Below are 22,627 nucleotides of genomic sequence, written 5' to 3'. Positions count from 1 at the left end.
TTCCTCCCCTTCCTTCCTTCCTTCCTTCCTTCCTTCCTCTTCCTTCCTTCCTTCCTTCCTTCCTTCCTTCCTTCCTTCCTTCCTCCTTCCTTCCTTCCTTCCTTCCTTCCTTCCTTCCTTCCTTCCTTCCTTCCTTCCTTCCTTCCTTCCTTCCTTCCTTCCTTCCTTCCTTCCGAACTGCCTTCCTTCCTTCCTTCCTTCCTTCCTTCCGAACTGCCTTCCTTCCTTCCTTCCGAACTGCCTTCCTTCCGAACTGCCTTCCTTCCTTCCGAACTGCCTTCCTTCCTTCCTTCCTTCCTTCCTTCCTTCCTTCCTTCCTTCCTTCCTTCCTTCCTTCCGAACTGCCTTCCTTCCTTCCTTCCTTCCTTCCTTCCTTCCTTCCTTCCTTCCTTCCTTCCTTCCTTCCTTCCGAACTGCCTTCCTTCCTTCCTTCCGAACTGCCTTCCTTCCTTCCGAACTGCCTTCCTTCCTTCCTTCCTTCCTTCCTTCCTTCCTTCCTTCCTTCCTTCCTTCCTTCCGAACTGCCTTCCTTCCTTCCGAACTGCCTTCCTTCCTTCCTTCCTTCCTTCCTTCCTTCCTTCCTTCCTTCCTTCCTTCCGAACTGCCTTCCTTCCGAACTGCCTTCCTTCCGAACTGCCTTCCTTCCTTCCTTCCTTCCGAACTGCCTTCCTTCCGAACTGCCTTCCTTCCTTCCTTCCTTCCTTCCTTCCTTCCTTCCTTCCTTCCTTCCTTCCTTCCTTCCTTCCTTCCTTCCTTCCTTCCTTCCTTCCTTCCTTCCTTCCTTCCTTCCTTCCTTCCTTCCTTCCTTCCTTCCTTCCTTCCTTCCTTCCTTCCTTCCTTCCTTCCTTCCTTCCTTCCTTCCTTCCTTCCTTCCTTCCTTCCTTCCTTCCTTCCTTCCTTCCTTCCTTCCTTCCTTCCTTCCTTCCGAACTGCCTTCCGAACTGCCTTCCGAACTGCCTTCCGAACTGCCTTCCGAACTGCCTTCCTTCCTTCCTTCCGAACTGCCTTCCTTCCTTCCTTCCGAACTGCCTTCCTTCCGAACTGCCTTCCTTCCGAACTGCCTTCCTTCCTTCCTTCCGAACTGCCTTCCTTCCGAACTGCCTTCCTTCCGAACTGCCTTCCTTCCTTCCTTCCTTCCGAACTGCCTTCCTTCCGAACTGCCTTCCTTCCGAACTGCCTTCCGAACTGCCTTCCGAACTGCCTTCCTTCCTTCCGAACTGCCTTCCTTCCTTCCGAACTGCCTTCCTTCCTTCCGAACTGCCTTCCTTCCTTCCTTCCTTCCTTCTTATGAACACAATAAATTGCCATAGTTATTAGTCTAAGGACAATCTCTGCTGTGTCTAAACTCATATATATAAAAATATATATATATATTTATATATACTTACTAAACAGTAGAGCCACTTTCTATGCACTTGCCTCCATTCTGCATTTTATTAAACTGCATGGTGAATCTTTACATTGTCCAACACTGCGACCAGAATTGGGGTGTCCTTCTGGAGTTCCTGGTGATTTAAACCCTTGATCAAGGCTGGTGCGAACTTGAACATCAAAAAATGCATCCTCAAAAGTAGAAAGAAAAAAAGAAATTAAGTTTAAAAGAGATAGGAAAAGGCAAAACAAACCGAACAACAGGACAGTGTCAACCCTCAGTGAATTGGTTCCTCCAGAATATCTTCAGTGAATGGGCAACCATACCATCTACAGGGGATAAAGGTAGGCCAGCTACTTTCTGTTCAGACAAATGAGTGGATAATCAGAAGTCCTTCATTTAATGATGGGTAAAACAAAAGAAATAATTTCTGAAGGAATAGACAGAATATAAAGTCAGTGACAAGGTGCAATTTTGTGTTTACACACTCATGCTCTTACAGGAATGTGTCTATATCAGATAAAAACAGTCACAAATCCCAAAAAAGTATAAAACACTAAAAAAAAACCCACCAACCAACCAAAGCCCCAAAACCCAAGAAAAAAGAGAAGAATAGACAACAAGAAATCTGCTTAATATGAAATATAATAGAATCCAGATGGCATCAAATAATATAATGCAAGCAAGGAATATGGACTTGAATTTCCATAGGCTGAAAAGGACCCCTTCAGGTAATGACTCAAATTCTTTCCTTCTCAGGTGAATGCTTCAGTCCTTGGTACATGCAGGTCATGTCACACGTGACATTTTAAGGTCAATGTAGACTGCTTCTTCAGGCCTTTAATCTCAGAAAATAATTTTAAAAATTAACATATACTAGTAAGGTAAACATTTCCGGGCCTGTTACTTGGTCCTCTGGCCAAGTGACCTGGCATGGTCAGAATTTTATTTTCAAATTTTATTACTTTCAAGAGCAGGACAGCTACATGCAGACTACCACTGGGAAATAATCCAAGGATTATTCTAAGTCCCTGAACACATTAAGAAATTGTTTAGGAAAACAATAATTGTCACAGACCAAATATTTGTCAGAGAATATTTTAATAATTTATTTGTAAAGATGATTGGGTGTCAGTGCCTGGATCTATGCTCTGATCTTTTTAATTTCATAATCCATTGGTATCCCAAGTGAAAGGAGGAGCTAAAGCTTCAGAGTGAAGCAGAGGTGTCCCCTACTTGCTACTTCCCAGCAGCTCCTGCTTAGTCTGTGAGCCTTCCAGGACTGCCCCTTTGGAGAGTCTTTGCTCTTCCTGATGGTGTCACGGGATAGTCAGCCTTATGGGCCAGGCTGAAGTCACCAGTACTTCTGGATCATGTTTATGGCTCCATGTGCTTATGTCTGTACTGCAAAACTGAAAATGATGCCATATAATATATTTTTTTGGATCAAATCCTAAGTGACCTTTCAAATTATACCTCAGCATTCAAGTGATGTATAGTCACATTTAAAGGTAGCCTTAAACATTTTTGAAACGCCATCCAGATCTACACATTAATATATATACAATTTCAAACTAAAAATCAGGTTTTAAACCACATTAGTTAAACCAGTACATAAATGTATCTGAAAATGCTCAGACCTTTCTAACCTGATTTATAAAATTTAGCTGAGACACAGTGAATTCCTACAGTGCCTGAAATCACAAGAAGAGTTGGTATTCAGGAGTGCATACCAGAGGGTCTCTGCTTAATATTAGAAGCAGGGAAAGGATATGATATGGAGATTGCATGTAATCATTACACTGATTTTAAAAGCATCACTTAACATGAGTTTTTGCATGATTCACTGAAGTCACAAAAGAAGCAGACTTACATCTGAAAGACCCAATGAATGTACAATGTGATTTTTTTATAGTTACATAGTTTTTTGAAAAAAATATAAGTAAATCTTCAAGCAAGATAACTATTTTAACCAGTTTCATGATGTTATTGAAAGTAACTTTCTTAGGCTATTTCCATATTTCATACATTCTGTAGCTCTGTCTATATTGACACATAACTGTTAATTCAGAAACTCTTAATAAATAATTTAAAAATAACCTAGTTTGATGATTATTTGCAATCTTTGTAATATTGCTTCTTTGCTTTTTACCAGGTTGTTTTTTTAGGTCGCCTTATGCTCGGTAAATCCTAACTAATGTTTCATCTCTTTATCAGTAGCAGATAAAGCATGTTCTGTTCTCCTGGGTCTTGCTGGAGTGCTAAGAAAAAGCAGCCCAGAGCTCTGTGTAAACAATGGAAAGCACAGTGAGTCCCCAAGGACTTGAAGGTCATCATGGAAAATAAACTGGCTTTTGTGTTGATGACTAGTTCGAGTGTACCAACCACAATTTAACTGTGCCATCTAGGTTAGGGAACAGTTCTTAAGCACTAGAAAACAAAGCGTGTAAAAGGTACAGGAGTGTTTTGGCCCGGCTAAGTTCAACTGAATCTTTTATTTAATGAGTCAGAGCAGCAATTTGAGCCTGTTGTTGCAAGCGCTATACAACCTTCTGCAGAGGGATCAGCTGATGAATGTGCCTTGTTTCTGACCTGAATTTCCTAGCTTTAACAGTTCTGGGCCCCTTTTAATGAGAGACTGCCAACTATTCTGAATAATGGAGAGGTTTCCTGACACAGCCAAGTTTGCAAGAGGAACTCGAAGTTCCCGACTTTGTGAGTTAAACTTGGCATGATTCTGAACATCAGAGTTTCATGCACATAAACAGAAATCAGACACCAAGACTGTACACTCACAGATGGTATACTACATTTTTGTCTGCACTCTTCTGAATTGTGACTTCTTATACCACACCTAGACCTTTCTATTATTGACCTTTTCTACCATCAATTTATTTTATTGCTTTCACCCCAGTCAAGCAGAGCTCATAAACCACTAAAGAGCCACTAACAATGGATTAAGTAAACTTGAGGGATTATCATAAAATATATTACTTCACTGCTCAGCTTCACTTTTTGTTTATTTTTTCTGATATAGCCTTATCACACAAAGAATTTTTCCTATAATTTCTTGCTAGGATCCCTTGCCCACTTGTAAGCACTTGGTGCTAATTTGAATAAAAAGTAGACAAAACAGACATTTTCAAGATGTACTGAAAGTGCAGCAAGAGAACTGATAGAAATAGATACACTGATAAATATTTTGTATCTGAATGCAGTACTGAATTTACTAATTTCTTAAATCCTATCTATCCTTAAATGCTTTGCTCTTCCCTGTCTTTCTTTGCTGTTTGTGAGTAATGGGGTGTTGGTCTGAGATGGCCCTGACAGTGACTACTCAAGTCTTCTCAGAGCTGTGACCCAAACACCCAGAGGTGCCTGTATGAATCATACAGCACTGACTAAAAGTCAGTTCAGAACTCACTTTCCTTCTGTGATATCGGTGGTGCAGGAACATAAAGATAAGTAGTCTTAACCCTGGCAGTAATGTAATGTATTCTAGCTTATTATGAGCTTAAACTTTTACTGAAAGGCTATATTTGTATCTATTTGAAACTCAACTGTGTTCTGGTTTACTCTATTTTTAAAAAGTGACTGCAGTACCTGCAATTTTATTTGCTTTGCAAAATCATTTATGTGAAGAGGTGGCTCTTTCAGCATGAAAGAGATTCTTCAACAGTTCAGCTTTGTGGTAAGAGTTTCTTTAACCTATTTACTCCTCCTTTTAATAGTATTTTCTGTCAAACAACAGAGTACTTCTATAGCCACGCTTCATCCTGCTTAGGAACAGGACCACAGGAACAATCAGTTGCTCCTCTTTCTCTGCTCCTCACTTATTTCTAGATGCAAGCCCTGGCTCTCCATCAATTGGATCAATGGCTAGAGGCTGCATCCTGCAGTCATGGTAGCACAGAGCATGAAACATCAGAACTCTTCTTCTTTTGTCGCTGACACCAGATTTCTCTCTGCCTCTTTCAGAGATGGAAGGGCTGGAAATTCAGCTGTAACTTCCAGCTTTTCCCAAATAATTCTCTGTCTCATTCTGTGTAGGTGAGTTATAGTGCTAAGTTGTGCAGACCTTTGAACATGAGTCAGTTGGTTTTATGCACCCTTTTCAGATTGTCCATTAATGACCAGGCTGTCTCTTTGGCCACAAGACTTTCAGCTGCCTAAACCTCACATTTGACTTTTTAGAGCATCAGCACTGTGCTCAGAAAACTCTCAAGGTCCCTTAATTACACTGTTATAGGAAATGAAAAGAAGATGAACACTTAAGTAAGCTATCCCATTTAAAAAAGCTCCTGTAAGACTCCAAGGAACCTCAAATTCATATAAAGTGCAAAGAGCCTCAAAGTCCACATGAACTTGGCTGCTTCATCTGAGCTCTACCTTTACCAGTTTCTTCAGCTTCTCATGGGGACTGAATGAAACTTTGCAAATTGCTTACAGTACCATCAAACATCCTTCAGCCTTTCAAAAGAATCTCTAGGTGCTGATTTCCTAAATGAAAAATTCCACAACTTTTGATTATTAAATGACAATTTATTAAAAACATTTGTGTTCAGTTTCCTCCTCCTCTGTGGAAATTACTTGAACAAGTGCTAAATGCATGCAGGTCAGGGAGGAAATGGTCTGAAACTGTAATTGTACAGAGTAAAAATCCTAAATTATGCACACTGACACTGGGGACATTTAGTCTGCAGCAGTAAGGCTGGTCTCAGTGTTTCTTCATCCAATAGTGATTTCTTACAAAAGGAGAGATACACTCTGATATTAGAAGCAAAATGGTATTAATAAATCATGTCTTTAAAAGGAGCCAAGAGCAGGGTTCCAAAAGTCTCAGTGGTTTAATCAACTATGTCCTAGATAAATTTATCTTGGCTGTCACTTCCAGAGTTTCTCTGAGATCCCTACAGCTGCAGTTTGGCTGAAGTAAAATAGTTCAAAATTTTGTTGTCTGTTAGTGGTATTGCAGTTCTCACTCTGGAAAAAAAAAAAAAAATCTATGGAGATTTATTTCTTATCTTGAGAACTGGAACTGGAGAGATTTCTGAGCTAGAAGAAGAAATGAGATGCTGACTACATAAGAAAACATTGGAAGAAATTGATCATAGGAAAGTGCAGATTCCTTGAAAGTCACTGTGCTCTGGAGAACAGAGACAAGCTGCTGCTGGGAACAGGAGCATGGAATGAATTAGCAAATATAATAGTCTTAATACTGTAAAGGCCAGGGACAAAGAGAAAACTGTTTATGGTACATGTTTCCCAAAATTTTGCAGTAATGCTTCTTTGTAATGAGCATGAAAAAAATCAATAAATAGCATGGTAACTAATAGTACATGAACTTCATGGTTTTAAAAAATTATTCATACTGAATTTGTAGAAATTTGATCATTACAATACATTTGGAACATGAGGAACCTGGAAAACTCAAAATATTTGTGGTTAAAGTAAAGCACTAGAGATTCCTGTTAGTCACCTCTAACATTAGCATGTCTATAGAAATGCCAAAAGTACTTCACAGATATTGACCCTATTAAAATAGTTGCACAGACATTATGTTTTATGATATGCCAATTTGCAAGGTGCTAAGAGGCTATGAAAGGTATAACTATACAATCCATGCTTCCTGAAAAGACAGAGACAGATGAGATGTTAATTCATATGGCATTCTGAGTGAGAAGTTGACCATATGATATGAAATTGAATTTGAGGAAATCTCAGTGTAAGAACAAAAAGTGAAGTAATGGCTGGAAATAAAGCAGTTACATGCTTTTAATGGAAATGCAGTGTTTTAGTGTATGAAAGTGAGAATTGCTATGCTGGCATTTCATAACATACCCTCAGTTTCATAACTGAGAACTCAAACTCTGTTTTACTATTACAAAATGTTTTCTTTTCATTTGAAAGGTTTTCCAGTGCTTAAAATGAATTGAAATTTTACCTTGCAAATATCAAGAACATTGTTTCTTTGGAAGTAAAGAACAAAAATAAAATGTTATGAACAAGTCCTTTGCTTCATTGCTGATCTGGTAGGAGTTGAAAACAGATTAATAAAGCTTCAAAATAATTTTTGAGGTAAAAATTATTATCTGCTTGATAAATATTTGCAAAAGGATTTAGCCAAGTCCTGTCTTGAGACCTAGATCATAATGCCAGGAAAAAAAAAATCAGATTTCTTTCAGAAAGAAGTTTTCAGCATGAAAGCTATTACCCAAACTAGCACTGCCAGTCACAGTGGGAGAAGAACCTAAGGTACTTCAGAGGAAGGAATTCCTTTCAAAGTGATGCTGTAGAACAGGGATACATATGAAGAGATTACATGGCAAACATTACAGTGGAAAACTTCAATTTTAGCGGAAACAGAAAATATTAAAATTATTTAGCAAAGCCTCTTTTTGCATCGTCTCAGTTATCTTAGCTTCTTAGTTATCATAGTGAAATAATGAAAAAGCCACAGGAATTCAGCCAAATTGATTCTAGTTTGTTTCCTGATGAGACAGAGATTGTTTCAGTTGCCTATGAAAGAAAGATATACAATCTGATGCGTATATTAAAAGGAATTGAAAATGGTGCAATCTTTACCTTGAAAGCCATTCTTAAATCTGTGTCCCTTTGGTAGGAGTTCTGGAATATACTCACGATAGCCTCCTAAATAAAACTGACTGAAGACATTGAGTCCAACCAGCCTCCCAGGAGAAGTGACAGTTTTATTCTTCTGATCATCCACCTTTCAATGAAACATTAATACTTGTTAAAACAAAGGGATTTGCCTTTATTTAGGAATTCCTAGTGAAAAAAATCCTCCCAGCTTTATAGGGAAGCACAAAAAAATAAATTACATTTTCCATGTAAAACGTGAAAAAGCACAGAGAACACTTTTATCTACGAGCTATCCTTTTTAAGGATGTCCTTCTTTTTTACCTTCAGCCAGCCTTTCTGGAGATTTCTGCCAAGATGGATGACATGAACACTGAGTGTCAGATCAAGTGGTTTGCTAATGATTGTTGCTGTGCCAGAACCTAGGTTGTAGCTATATACCACTCTCCCATTTCGGAGGCCTAACTCCAAGAAATCATCTCCATTCAGACCTGAAAAAAACAAAAAAAGATTAACTACTTGTTCCAGGATTTAGTGAACACCAGTGTGTAAAATATACTCCAAATCCACAGAGAAATTAGCAGATTAGCAAAACTTTAGCCAGGAAGTTTATGAGTTTACTATATATTTCTAATATTCTCTGTTTAACTTGTAATACTATTTTCAGTATTCTTGTGTATTTAAAATAGAAACTGTAGAGATTTTAAACATTTATAGGATTTTTGAGGAAAGATTTTTTCATACTACAGTTAAGTGAGTGATATCTACAAGACCTGTCAACCGTTCAACCCTGGGGGATTTAGCAGTAATTGCTGTTCCTTCCCCCCTGGAACATGAATAATTTTTCAACTTCCTCCAAATTTAAAAAAAAAAAAAAAAAAAAAAAAAAAAAAGAAAAAGTAGAAATTTCAAGTTGCGGGTGAGAATAGGTCCTGCCTTAATCCTATTCCAGGATGCTTTCAGCTTTTCAGCTTTCATTATAGGTACTTCAAGAGCCTCAAAACCAGAGGACACCTGCTGCTCTGAGGCAAGGGGAGTAACAGGGACATGAATAGCTCTGAAGAAGCTCTAGCAGCTTCTATCAAGCTCCTTCAGCTGCCCTTGACTCAATAGCACCTGGAGACTTTGATGCGCCTGCCCCTGATTAAGGCAGCTCTAGGATGTTCATTGATGGAATTTCCTTGGTCAGCCAAGTGCTTTAATTCTTTAAGCCTTCTTTACTTTCAGGTTAGAACTGATTGATTTTCCAGTTTACAGTAAATAATTTAATTTCTTTACATTTAGGCCTGCATACTATAAGTGTTGTTTGTGCTCTTAGTAACTACAGTATGAAATCTCATTTGAAGGATTTTAAGTCTGCCATAAAGCCTATGAGTAAGAGTTCAATTCCTGGATCTATTCCTGGTCATGCAAATAAACACATTTTTACACTCTCATCTTTAAAGAGCATTCAGTCTCTCTTCTCATGCAGGCAAGGAGGAACCACCATTGTTTAGAGAAAACCTGATCAACTTGTTTCTTTTTGTCAAACCTAACCTTTCTTTGTTTATGGTAAAAGAACTAGGATACAAACAATGGTGAAAGTGAAGAATGTTCTCACTTGTGCCTTAGGATGTCCTGAACTGAAATTCAAAGTCATCCATTTCTTTTTACAACTCTCCTGTGAATTCAAGCAATTCAGTGCTCAATCTCATGCCTGTGCACTGTATCTTTTTTGATATTTTCTTCTGGTTTCATAAGGCTGTCTTGTTTTGTATATGTTTCAGGGAAGGTTTCTTCCTATTTGTTCCTTCAGAGTCACATGGTGGCCCTCATTTCAAATGTGTGTTTTGATGCCCCTGTTTCAAATGCATGTGAAATTTTCTTCATTTGCAAAAGATGAAGTAGGCTTTTCCCCAGGAAAAAATATGCTACTTATATTGTCCTCCCATTGAATCTCTGCACGCAGCTGCTTCACGGCCAAAACTGACATATCCCCCTTATCTCCTATTCTGGAAATGAATCTGGGGTATACTGTGCTTTTTCTATACAGAAGTTTGTTTTTTTTTCTATAGAGCTACTATTCTGATGAAATAGGAATCTATAGAAAAAGAAAAGTAAATTCTTATTCCAAAGAATATAAATCCACTGCCTCTGTAGAAAGTGTGCAGCTACATTCAGTTGTATAGAACACAAACACTATTCATTTTTTATTACAATGATTTGTTCATGATTTATTCATATCTGCATTAAATCCCATTGCTTTCAGTTACAATGGCATATTACAGTGAAGGACTTCCAAACTGAAAATAACAATTCTTTTCTAAAAACCTTTACTAAAGTTTCTATTTTCAGCTGTATCTACAATGTACTTATGTCATTTGACTTGCAAAACTAGGGGAAGCACATTAAAGGCAAACTGTTATTTAAAAGGTTTTTTGATTTTTTAAAAATGCTTTTTCAGAATTAAAGTGTATTAAAGACATGCAACAGTGTCAGCACTCTACAAAATTGACTTGATAGTGAAGATAATCATAGACTCATAGACAGTTAAGAGGTTGTAGGGGCCCTAAAGATTATCCAGTCCCAACACCCACTGCCATGGGCAGGGATACCATCAACTAGATTGAGTTGCTCAAGGTCTTATCCCTGGCCTTGAACTCTGTCAGGGTTGGGGCAGAATAAAATAATGTTAATAGTCTGCATAAATGAGACAGCTTTTAACTTTAGTTATGTATTGGGACAGAATTTTATAGTAACTCACAAGAGGTTAGCTATGAAATTGATGCCTGTGGTTTGGGCAGAGACAACAATAGAGGGGAATCAGGTAGGGTGCAGCAAGAGAATGTTAACTACAAGGAATGGGATGAAATAGAGAAAGGGGAAAATGCAAATTCAGTATTAGAAAGTACTTCCTTACTGGAAGATCACTGGCTGTGAAAACCCTCATGCTTCTCCTGTTGAGAGTGCTATTGTTCAATGCTCAGTAAATTGTTAAAACAAAAGCATCATCTTTGTGAAATAAGCAATATTCACTTCGTAAGAAACTGCTTTTGTTGTTAAAATGTGGGGTGCTCAGTCTCCCCAACCATTTAAACTAAGGAGAAAAATCACAAATTATCAACAGCATTTTACCATTACCTCATTGTTCTGTGTTTGTTGAGTCTTGCCCTTGGCAGGTGCCCACCCATTGTTCGACATGGGGATGCAGAAACACCTGACTGCTGTACCACGGTGTTCACACACACACACAAATGATATGCAAAGTAATAAAAAGCCAGGTTTCTGCCTGGCAACTGCATAATAAGCCCAGAATGCTAGTATTCTCATTAATAAAAATGACACCAGTAAGACTTTTTTAAAAACTCAGTTCAGCCAAATATGACTCCAAGACCTACATACAGTGTACACCCTGCAGGCAGGCCTTTTTGAGACAAATTTTAGTGCAATTTATCTTTTATATTTGAGCAAATTTTTTGGCGTTCTCCTTTGATTATTGTAACTGAAAAAGAATCAGATTATTTCATACCATTGGTGTTCTACTTTTCATATTTGTATTTTCTCCATCCTGAATAAAGACAGTTAATTAATTGGTATAATTTTTGTTTGGTTACATTTCCTACAATTGGAAACAGGTGTTTGAAATTCAGTTCCCAAGGCTGCAGAAACATGTCTGAATGTGGTGGTTCATTCTTGTCATTGAAAAGAACGTTCTAATGATTTCTTTGTGTTCATATTACAACAGAATTTCTTATAAAAATTTAATGATGCAGACATTTTCTTTTGAATGTTGCTTTCTGAATGATTAGATGGATAGGTTTTATGTAATTTAAATTCCGTGCACCATTTCTGCTCAGCTACCCAAAAAAGAAAGACAATATTTCATCCATCCACAAAAATTAGTAATAACAAGTGAAAGGAAAAGCTGCCTGAAAGTGAATGGTGACTGTCACAGGAATAAAATGTGGTATGATGAGAGTTCTACCTGGATGTAATTAAAATAATATGAATAGAGATCAGTTAGCAGGATCAACCAGGTTTGACCATGTCTTTTGCTGAAGTTTGGGAAAAAAAATAGCAATTTCTGATTTCCACACAGATAGAAGCAGAGCTAAGTTTTGGGTTTAAATCCATTCAGAGTGGTTAATACCAATTTGTGTTAGGCTAATTTGGGTAATCAACCTGATAAACTGAGTACCAGGGTCTCATGGCACACTAAAGTGGAGTTGATCAGCTGAGCTGCACTGGCTAAATTTGACAGGATGTTTGCAAATGAAAAGTAGCAGACTTAATTATATCATAGATAAACTGCAGAGCTGTTCTTCACTAACAAGTTTTAGTTGCCATTGCAATACATTAACAGTCTGACTCCTGCAAGTCTGACACAGGGAGAAAGGGGAAGAAGCCTCAGAGGGTATAGGAATTTAAGTAAAGAAATTTAATAGAAAGGAAGACCTAAGAAAATATCCAATGTATTAATATAGCAAATGAGGTATCCCCCTGTATCCTACTGATGTGATATACTGCAATTGTTTTGTTAGATATATATGTAACTGCATAATGCCTCCCCAAAATTGATTTTTAATAATGCATTTTGGGAGCTCAGTATCTTAAACCAGCAAATAATAATTTCTTCCCTCCTGCATTCTTCTGAAGCATTAATTTTCCAATACTGTTCAGCATAAGTGTAGGGTAACTGTAGGTCAAGGGCCATATCTACAAAACTCATGTGATGTTCCAGATATGGTAAAAGATCTACTAAAGTAGTAGAGACTTCTACTATCACACCTAAATCACTTTCCTACTGTGATGGCTTTAGACCTAAGACACATCATCCAACCTCCCTCCTAGGCTTCAACAATCCCATAGGACAGCTCCAAACCCAAAAGTTAGGTCATGCTCCAATTGTAGAAATGATTAAGATAAAAATACGTTACTTATGAAGTATCTATGACCTATGACTGCTTTAAGTCTGCATCAAATTGCATAAAATTTTCTCAACTTTCTTTAGTATTATGCTTAGAGTAATGCTGAGATGGACAGAACACAAGTAGTGTTACCTGTGCCATGCTGATGCCATGCAGCCTGCCACAGAGGGGTGCTGTGGAGAGATACCTTAAGTATTGTTAAAATCTTAGTACAAATATTCTAAGTAGATCTACATAACCTGCTTCTCAGCTGTGTTAATCAGACCAAGTTGAATGCCTTGCTACACAGACTTTAGCTCAATTTACTCATAATTAGCTTGGGTTAATTTGTATTGCGATATCTCAGGGTTGAGGGTCTCCTATTTTGTGCAAATAACACAGTGTTCAGTGATCAATAATGAAATTTATGTTAACAACTAAAAAAAGGGAACCTTGACCTTCTGGTTTCCATTTATTTTGTTCAGAAATACACTACCTCAGATTAACTGTTGACTTCACTTTCTGGAAGTAATTATATTTCTCCTTAATAAAAAGAAACATTTCTATAACCTGATAGATTACTCTGTCTTTACAAAACAATACAATTTTGAAGACATTCTTTTTCCCACTAATGACATTATATCTTAAATAGAATCAAGAAAAACTTGTGCATATTTATATCTTACTTGTTCAATAAGAATTTGAAAGCTTGTAAAAATAAGTGATACAAATGAAGCCTACCTTGGCCCTTCTGTCCAGTGAAAAAAATCAGATTATCTTGTAAAGCTGAATGGTGGTTTGCCAACCAAAATTTCAAGCGGAATTCATAGTAGAAGGTGATATTTGGGATTGTAGAATAAGCTAGGAATGAAGTATAGCCAAAGACATCTGTGCCACTGAAGCTTGGTTGAGTAATATTAATAGCTGGATTAAAAAAGAATAAATTCAGTGTTAGGGCAAAATGTTCAACATAGGCTTATTTTAAAAAATGAATTATTGGCAACTACTGCCATCTCCTGGACTCTAGGTAACATTGCTACAAGTAATAGTACACTAATATTTAATCAAGACTCAGACAGACATAAGAAAATGCAAAACAAAATTTTCCTGTTAAAAGAAATGCCATCTCTGACAGGCATTTGAGTGAAAGTCAGTACAAGAATGTGCTGATGAGGTTATGGAATGATGATTCTTCAGAGGTAGAAGAAGTAAGAAAAAGAAGCATCATAAAAGTATGAATTTGCAGCACAGTGAATAGTACCTACATGAATTACAAATAAAATCAAGTATATTCATGTCTGTACAGAAAACAGTGCTGGTGCTGAGTACCCACATGGCTCCTAGGGGCTGGCACCCAGTAGCCAGGCTGCTGTAGTCATTTCCTGGAGCTGATACTCAGAGATCACATAATGCTTGTAGTGGTTCACTAAAAACAGGAGAAAGAGGAATGACAGCTTAATCCTGAAAAACTGGGTCTGGGAGTAGATTTAAAAGATTCAAGCAGTTACCTCCAACCAACCTGCACACCAAACATGACTGGACACAGCTTTATTAATGAAGGTAGTGTGAGGGACTGGGGGAAGAAGGAATACAAATCTGCACCATGCACAAACCAGATGGGAAACTCTACTAAAGGATTATAATACTCTCCAAGTAAATCTATATTAGCCTAAGTACATCCAGGCGCCTAAATGCTTACAGGGTGGGAGAAACAATAGCATGTAATTGTGAAAATGTCATCATCACCTCTAGAGTGTGGAATCTGTTTCTAAATTTGCAGCCCGGGAAAGCTGCCATATTGGCACTGATGTGGCAGGCATTGCCTTGGTACCTGCATCTGAGAAAAGGTACAGACACAGGCATGGCAAACTTTTTCTATCACAGACTTGGAATTTGCAGCAGTACAGAGTGTACTGTCCCATTAATTGAGCACTACTCCACACATGTGGCACATTAGACCTTGCTCTTGATCTTAGATGGGAGCCAGGAAATTTCCATATGAAACAGTGGTTTCATCCTACTTAGGAGGACACCAGAAATTAGTCTGACTGAGCACAACCTGAAGCCTCAGACCTCTGTGAGTCATGGACTGAATTGGAGGCACAACACAATTTCCCCATATTTAAATCTGGTGTTAGTTTCAATCAACCCATATTTCCTTAGATTACTTGAACATGACTGAAGAACTCTCAAATTCTGTATTTTTGCTACTTCAGGAAAATATGACACACAGACATCCCCACTGATGCAAAGTATTCCTCCTTTTTTTTTTTTTTCTTTTCTCCTCCTTCTTGTTTGTGTCTTTATGTTTATTTAATAAACCATAAAATATTTAAGAGATGAGAAGATTTTAAAATAAAGGAGTCATTTTTGTTTATTGTTTTCCTGCTTCAGTTTATAATGGGAAAAGCAAATTCTCTTATGTACCTTCACAGAGTCAGATAATTTGGTTTGCTGGCAAGAGTCTCTTCCTGACAAGTTATTCCCAACAGAGGATAACTCTTTATCCCCAGGATGAGATATGCCATTGTCTCAGCTGTTTCCTTGGAGCATTCTAAGTGGGGAGTTATTTTCTTGTCTATGTACTTGCTCCTTCCAGTATTCCATATAAAGCTGGATTAAAGATTGACAAAAAGCCTCCAAAGCAAGAAAGCCACAGACCTGTTGGAACAAGTCCATAGGAGGCCACTAAGTCCATCACAGGGCTGAGACACCTTTCCTATGAAGACATGGGAGTGTGAGAGAGCTGGGGTTGTTCAGCCTGGAGAAGAGATGGCTCTCCAGAGAAGAGATGGCTGCCTTGTAGCAGCCTTCCAGTACCCAAAGAGGACTTCCAAGAAAGTTGGAGAAGGACTGCATGAGCACCATATGGAGCTATACCTCCATCAGGCATGTAGTCCTGAAGGGGAATAATACTTTCTAAGGCAATAGGAGTCCCATGGGCACTTTTAATGGAAACCGTGACACGCTATTTTGGTTTCTTCACTGTACTGAAGAAGTTTCTCACACCTATTAGATTTCAGATGCAGTATCTAATTGACCACCCTATCCTTAGCAGGTCGGCACATGCAGGTAGGCACATGTTTGCAAATAGTCCTCCCTGTGCTGGTCTCTGGAGAGTAAAATGTATTTAGAAATATTAATTAGTAATGAGTCAAAAGCTTATATTTCTGGTTAACTCAATCTGTCTAGCTTGACAGCTATTCCTTATTTTATCTGAACAGCCACTTATAGATTTTATACCACGTTTTTAATCATGCTTCTTCTCTACACCAAGTATTGTTTGTCAAGAGATCTTTATCCAATCACATAAAAAAAGTGAAAGGTCATCAGTAAATGTGCATCAGTGTTTGAGATTTGTTTCATGCAATGACCTTCATTAATTTGATTTTAATGCAGATTAGTTTACCATACTCGTACATATTTGAAACTTAAAAATTGAAAGAAAAAGTAATAACCCTGTATGAAAAATACAGTGATTGACAAAATCATGTGAAACAAAACAGCTCCACCTTTCTTTTTATTCTCTACCTTTTCATTATATAGCTATGGAGCCAAGACTGCAGAAAATTGCATAATCTTTTCCTTGGAACACAGTCCTTCTAAACAGTATTTGTAAAATGTTTGAGGCTGGTTGAATTAGTAGACAGCACAGCTATCTTCATTGGGTTAGTTTTCTTTTCCAGTCTGGACATCATCCAAACTGATTTCTACTCTTGCTCTTGCAGTACACAGTCTGAAGTGGTAAAGAACAGAGATGTGTCCCAACGACTTTGATTATGAGCCTTGCTTGCACACTCCAAATTAACACTGTGACTAAAATACACATTGCTCTGACATAGTACTGAAGTCTTTTATCAACTTTTTGTCCTTGATCTTGTCCTGTGTCTCTCTGTCAGTTCTATGTCATTTATCATTCTGCTTTTCTGCATTCCCGGTATTGAACAAGTAATAATGCATGATATGTCCCATTGACTCACAAACAAATGACAAATTATCCCATTATATAAATGTACCAATATGGTTGACTACTTACTTCCCTAATATTGTATATCTCATCAGAGCTAAGCACAAAAAATGGGAGTTAGAAAAAAAATCAACTATACTTGGAAAAAAAATCTTAACAAAGTGAAGAGAATAGCGACAAAGAAAAAAGAAAATAAAGGTTTGGTTATCTTTGAATTTTCTGTTACAAGTTAAAATTAATGTTCCTTCAGCATTGACTAGCAATACATCTCAGACCACAGCTTTAGAATACATTGCAAAAACCAAGACACATTAAAGGGGTAGAAAGAGATAAAGACTTCAGGCTACAGAACTGCCATCAGATTATACACTTTTTTTTATATTACCACTGACTAACTGAGAACAGTTACCAGCTTGGTATCTGGCTCCAAGATCAGCAGCCATATACAGTGTGGGATGAATAGTATAGAGTTCTCCTAAAGATCTGCTCATATTTCATAGAATCACAGAATTACAGAATCATCAAGGTTTGAAGAGGCCTTCACAATCATCCAGTCGAGCCAAAAACCTGGCACCACAATAATCACCATATCCCCAAGTATCCAGATGCCTCTGAAATGCTTCCAGAGATGGTGACTCCAACACCTTCCTGGACAGCATATTCCAATGCCTAACCGCTCTTTCAATGATATTGTTTTGGTAATACCTAATCTGAATCTCCCAGAGTGCAATTTTTGGCCATTTCCTCTTGTCCTGCTGTTGTGGTGTGTCTTTAGGTTCATAAAAGTTAGATTTAGGTAGCTAATTTATGTTAGTTTAGAATGGTTTGTTCCTTGTAACCCATTTCTTTCCTTCACAATTGGTTCAGTCCAAGTTTTTTACCCCAAAAGTTCCCGCCACTTGGCTCCCTGGTTAACTGTCAATTTCCTCACTCTTCCCTGCTCTTTCCTTGTTTGGTTCTGTCATTCAAAGTTGACACCACCCTTCTAGTTGTCAATCCTGTAACCACTCCCAGTTTCTTCCAGAGGTTTCTGGGTCAGTCACCCCAGTTTTGCTTGTCCATTTGTTCCCTGGTTTTGTACCAACCCCTGTCACACTGTCATTGGTTGTTATGATTTATGTAATCCCCTTGTACTTTATCCCTATAGGTTGAGACAGGTTTACACCTTGTCTGCCCACCCCCTATTTAAGTTGCTGCAACGTTGATTTTATTGCCATTCGTCCTTGCTCCCACCCCAAGGGAACCTTTGTTCCTGCCCCATCCAGAGGAATAAAGACTCTTTGGGCACGCAAACGATTGTCCATTCCTTCATCTCTTCATCACCTCCCAGCGTGTTTTGGCTACGTAAGCTGTGTCACCCAGCGGCAGCACTCAGCACTACCAGGGTGGCCAGAGCCATTCCCCTGGAGTGCCCACTCTCATGGTGGCCCCTGGCCTTATACAAGTGGTGCAAGCTGGTGCACTTCATCCGCTCATGGCCGTGGTAGGTAGCTGCCGCATCCTGCCCCTTGAGACACGGCAGAAGAGACTGACCCCCACCTCAATACAGACTCCTTTCAGGTAGCTACAGAGCAATGAGGTTCCCCCTGAGTCTTCTCCAGACTAAACATACACAGTTCCCTCAGCTGCCCCTCATAGGATCTGTTTTCCAGAGCCTTCAGTAGCTTCACTGTTCTTTGGACATGCCCCTGGCTCTCAATGTCTTCTTTGGTGAGAGGCCCAGAACTGAACACAGCGTTTGAGGTCTCACCAGTGCCAAATACAGGAGAGGAATCACAGCCCTGGGCCTGCTGGCCACGTTACTGCTGATACAGGCCAGGATGGCATTGGCCTTCTTGGCCACCTGGGTGCATGCTGGCTCATGTTCAGCTGCAACCTCAAATTCCTTTCATTTGAGCAGCTCTCAAGGCAGTCTTTCCTAAGTGATACACAGGGCTGTTGCAAAGACGAATTATTTGCAAAGACAATATTGAAAAAAGAGTTGAAATTACTACTAAGTGTTGTATTTACAGTGTTCCAAGCTGTAGTGGATTTACCCTGGCTGGACACCATATGCCCACCAAAGCAGCTAAGTCACTCCCCTCCTCAGATGGATGGAGAAAATAGAATGAGATTACCTGGCTTGCAATAAGGACAGGGAAAGATCACTCATCAGTGTAGCAGGGCATCCTGCCCCTCGCCCCCAGCCCCCTCCAAACTTATCTGTTGTTACTTAACCCGCCAGGTAACTCAAGCAGGACAAGCTGTCTTGCAGTGAGTTATTTTGGCACCATGGAGTTAAGGCTAGTCTGGCATCTCCCAGCTGCCAATAAACATCTTACTGTTGAAGTGAGATTTGGGAAGAGAAGCCAGATTTCTGAATGACAGACATCTCAATTTACAGCTATATAAGTCACATCAAGCTTTCATAAAGCAGAAACCTGTACGTTTTCTTGGAACTGTGTGGAGTTTCTCCCATGAGTAGGGATGCTTCATCGTTACTCCTCAGGAATTAAGGGAAGGAATCTGTGCACATTATTGTCATTTCAGTGGTAAATTACATTCGACTCCTAATTAATACTATGTATTTTGCTAGCTTTAATATAGTTATATCCCTTGATATAGTGCTCTGTTTTATGTTATGCTGCAATCCACTAGTAGTTCTTTAGGTTTATACTGTGTAGTAAGTAATTCTGATTAAGATCTTTCATCTCTTATCTCCTGTCTATTTAATAAACAATTCATTTTTATAAATAGATCTGTTTTGCCATCATTAGAACTTGTGGGCCAGAATAATTCCTTAAATTTAAGGTTCTGCTGAATTCTGAGGCTAAGGTAGGGCTTGTCTGTTCTCATCCTGTGACAACCAGTTACTGTCATGTCATGGAAAAAACAAGCTTGACTTGAGGAAAAAATGTCAATTAAATGAGAGTAGGGTAATGAGAAATAAAACCAGTTCTTAAAAGATTTGCCCCCTCCCTCCCTCCCTCCCTCCCTCCCTTTCTTCTTGAGCTCAACTTCACTTCTGAATTCTCTACCTCCTCCTCCACAACTGGCACAGGGTGATGGGGCATGGCAGTTGTGGATGAGGCCTCTGCCACTCCCTCCTCCTCAGTGAAAGAACTATTCATACTCTTCCCCTATTCCAGTATGGGGTCCCTCCCATGGGACACAGTCCTCCATGAACTTTTCCAGCATGAGTCCTTTCCATGGGCTGCAGTTCTTCATAGCATGGGTTTCCCACAGGGTCACAAGTCATACCATCAAGCTGCTCCAGTGTGGGCTCTTTTCTTCATGGGTCCACAGGTCTTGCCAGATCCTGCTACAGCGCAGGCTTCCCATGGGGTCACAGCCTGGGATCCTCCATGGCCTGCAGGTGGATATCTTCTCCACTGTGAGCCTCCACGGGCTGGAGGGGGACAGCTGCCTCCACCACGGTCTTAACCATGGGCTGCAGGGTAACCTTGGCACACAAACCCACTTTGTTCACTGGAAACTCGGGGAAGTCCAAGGAGGAAAAGATATGGGGTGCTAGAGCTGCAGGGTGGTGCAGTGCCAGCTGAGGGTTCAAGGTGGTAGTAAAATACTCCTGATGTCTGGAAGACTGTTGTATCAAGAGTTAGTGATCTGCTTCATGGGTCATTCTGGTGTATGACTTTCCCTCCCACCTCCAGGACTTACAGATTCCTTTTATCTGTCTTGTGACATCAGTAACCATGGAGTCATCAGTTTTACTTTGGGAACTGAAATTTGAAATAATAAAAGTGACTTCACTGCTCAGAGATGAAACTATGATTCTGAAAAACTGCTAGTAGAGCAGTGACATTAATAGTGTATGAGTGTGCCTATATGTGTTTTTTACAACTTTTATGACATTCGTCACATTGGAGGCATGGGGGAAATTAAGGCCCAGTGAAAATAAAATAACCCAGAAAATAAATTCTCTTAAACAGTAAGAAGAGCAACCCTGCATATTTTTTAGCTCAGGAAATTCCCTTTGGGCATCTGCTGCCACCGAACTGCACAACTCAGTCTTCAGACCCAAACAACTCTGAAGGTGACATTGAGTGCCAAACATAGCTGCACAGAAACAATTCGCTTGCAGGCTGATTTTCACTCTACAGAACTTGAAGCGAGTGACTATTCCCACTTTAACACTTTGAAATTAATTTTATACATGGGGGAATACATCCCACAAAAAACCTGCTGGAATTCTTGGGGCTGTGAAACATTACCATAAGTGTTGCTCAGAAATGTTTCAAGGAAGAACCTTACAGATTGCTGTGAATGACCCTTTCCCAGGGTATGTTTGCTAAATACAGTGTCACAGTTAGGACTCTGCTTCATGTTGTCTCATATGTGAACATATGTGAAACTAAACCACTGAAGTTTGGTCTAAAACACTGCAAATGACACAATTACTCATTTTAGCAATGCACAAGCCTTTGAAATCCTTCTCCCTTTAAATCTGCATTTGTATTTACAAAGTGCTTGCTCTTGATTCTTGGCTCAACAAAAGGCCTCACGTTATGACCAAAATCTTCCCAGAAGAGCCCAATTTATTACCAACACCAGGTGTACATTTCTAGTCCTGGTGAGTGAACCATTCCTGCTTCACTTGCATTTAGGAGGCCATTACCATCCTGCAGTACAATGATAGACTGATATTTACTATTTAAGAATTCTGCATCTTATATATCAAAATTTCTTGTACTCAGATATTTCAAGCATACTGGTCTTATATTTTACAGACTGTATCAGTCTCCTGTACAAACCAGGAAATGCCTCCATTCTGTGCTTAGATAGAAGTGTAAACAAAAATAGGAAAAAAAAAAAGAAAAATAAAGGCTGATTACAGGGATGGTAGCAATTTAACAACTCTAATCAACTCTGTGATAATAAACACTGGAGGAGGTTTATAGTCTGCAAAAAAAAATAAAATGCAAACAATATTTTGCTAATTTAAATGTGAAAGGAAATTTATCAGACTAAGGGTTTAAATGCTGGCTGCTTTCACACAAGCCTACTGAAAAGCCAGAGCTCAATAACTGCACTCAACTTAAATGATATAGATCCCTTTATCTGCAGCTTAAAGAAGCAAAGTCACTTGGGGGAATTAGTCAATCTGCCCATGTAGACATAGGCTCTATAGTCTCTTTTCCAAAGTGTTGGGTATCGATGATTTTCTCCTCTCCTTCCCGCCACCCCAACCCCCCAGCCAAGTTGGAAGTCACAGAAGCATTTAACTCTGCAAATCAGCAGTCAAGTCCCACCCCATCCCAGGGGCTACCAGCCCATCACAGCTCCATCTCCATAATCCCAGAGAAGCACAGAGCACAACAGCAGACAGGACCCAAAATAAGGATTCAGAGGAAGGAACACCTTGTCCAGATCCCTCCCAGGGCTGTCAGGATACCTTCAGCCCTAGTGTCAAGGTGTGACACACCCCATGATGAGTCAACAGTGGATCACCTTTTGGACAGAGGGGTGTAACTACCATGGGGTATGGGACACATTTTGAGATGTAGGTGAAGAGCATAGCAGGATTTACCAGGGTCTAAAAGAGAAAATTAGGTGATCTGGGGAGAAACAAGAGTACAGAGATAAAAAGGGCCAGGCACATGTAAATAGCTCAGAATGCTTGTTTGGCCATGTCCTCCACCTGATCAACGTGGCCTGTACTCTCTTCTGTTTTCTATTATCGTCCCCCCTCCCCTTGGCCCATTATGCCGTAGCTGTGTAGGTTCTTGAGAGACATTTCAATGTATAATGGTCAACTTGCAGTCAAAATAACATGGTCATCTAATGATAAAAGCAAGAAGA

At 39.2% G+C, this 22,627-nt stretch overlaps 1 protein-coding gene across 1 annotated transcript in view; it reads right to left on the bottom strand.

Annotated features, from left to right (window-relative positions):
• Window positions 1–22,627, bottom strand: part of EYS (eyes shut homolog) — a 725,122-nt gene that overhangs the window by 27,608 nt on the left and 674,887 nt on the right. The window contains 6 exon segments of the mRNA XM_053974015.1: window positions 1,389–1,428; window positions 1,431–1,554; window positions 1,556–1,563; window positions 7,958–8,102; window positions 8,297–8,463; window positions 13,600–13,782. Of these exon segments, the coding sequence (XP_053829990.1) occupies window positions 1,389–1,428; window positions 1,431–1,554; window positions 1,556–1,563; window positions 7,958–8,102; window positions 8,297–8,463; window positions 13,600–13,782 (667 nt within the window).

Source organism: Vidua macroura, chromosome 3, assembly GCF_024509145.1.
Source record: "Vidua macroura isolate BioBank_ID:100142 chromosome 3, ASM2450914v1, whole genome shotgun sequence".
NCBI lineage: Eukaryota > Metazoa > Chordata > Aves > Passeriformes > Viduidae > Vidua > Vidua macroura.
Note: the sequence above shows the minus strand (reverse complement) of the source record. Positions and strands in the feature narration are given on the sequence as shown.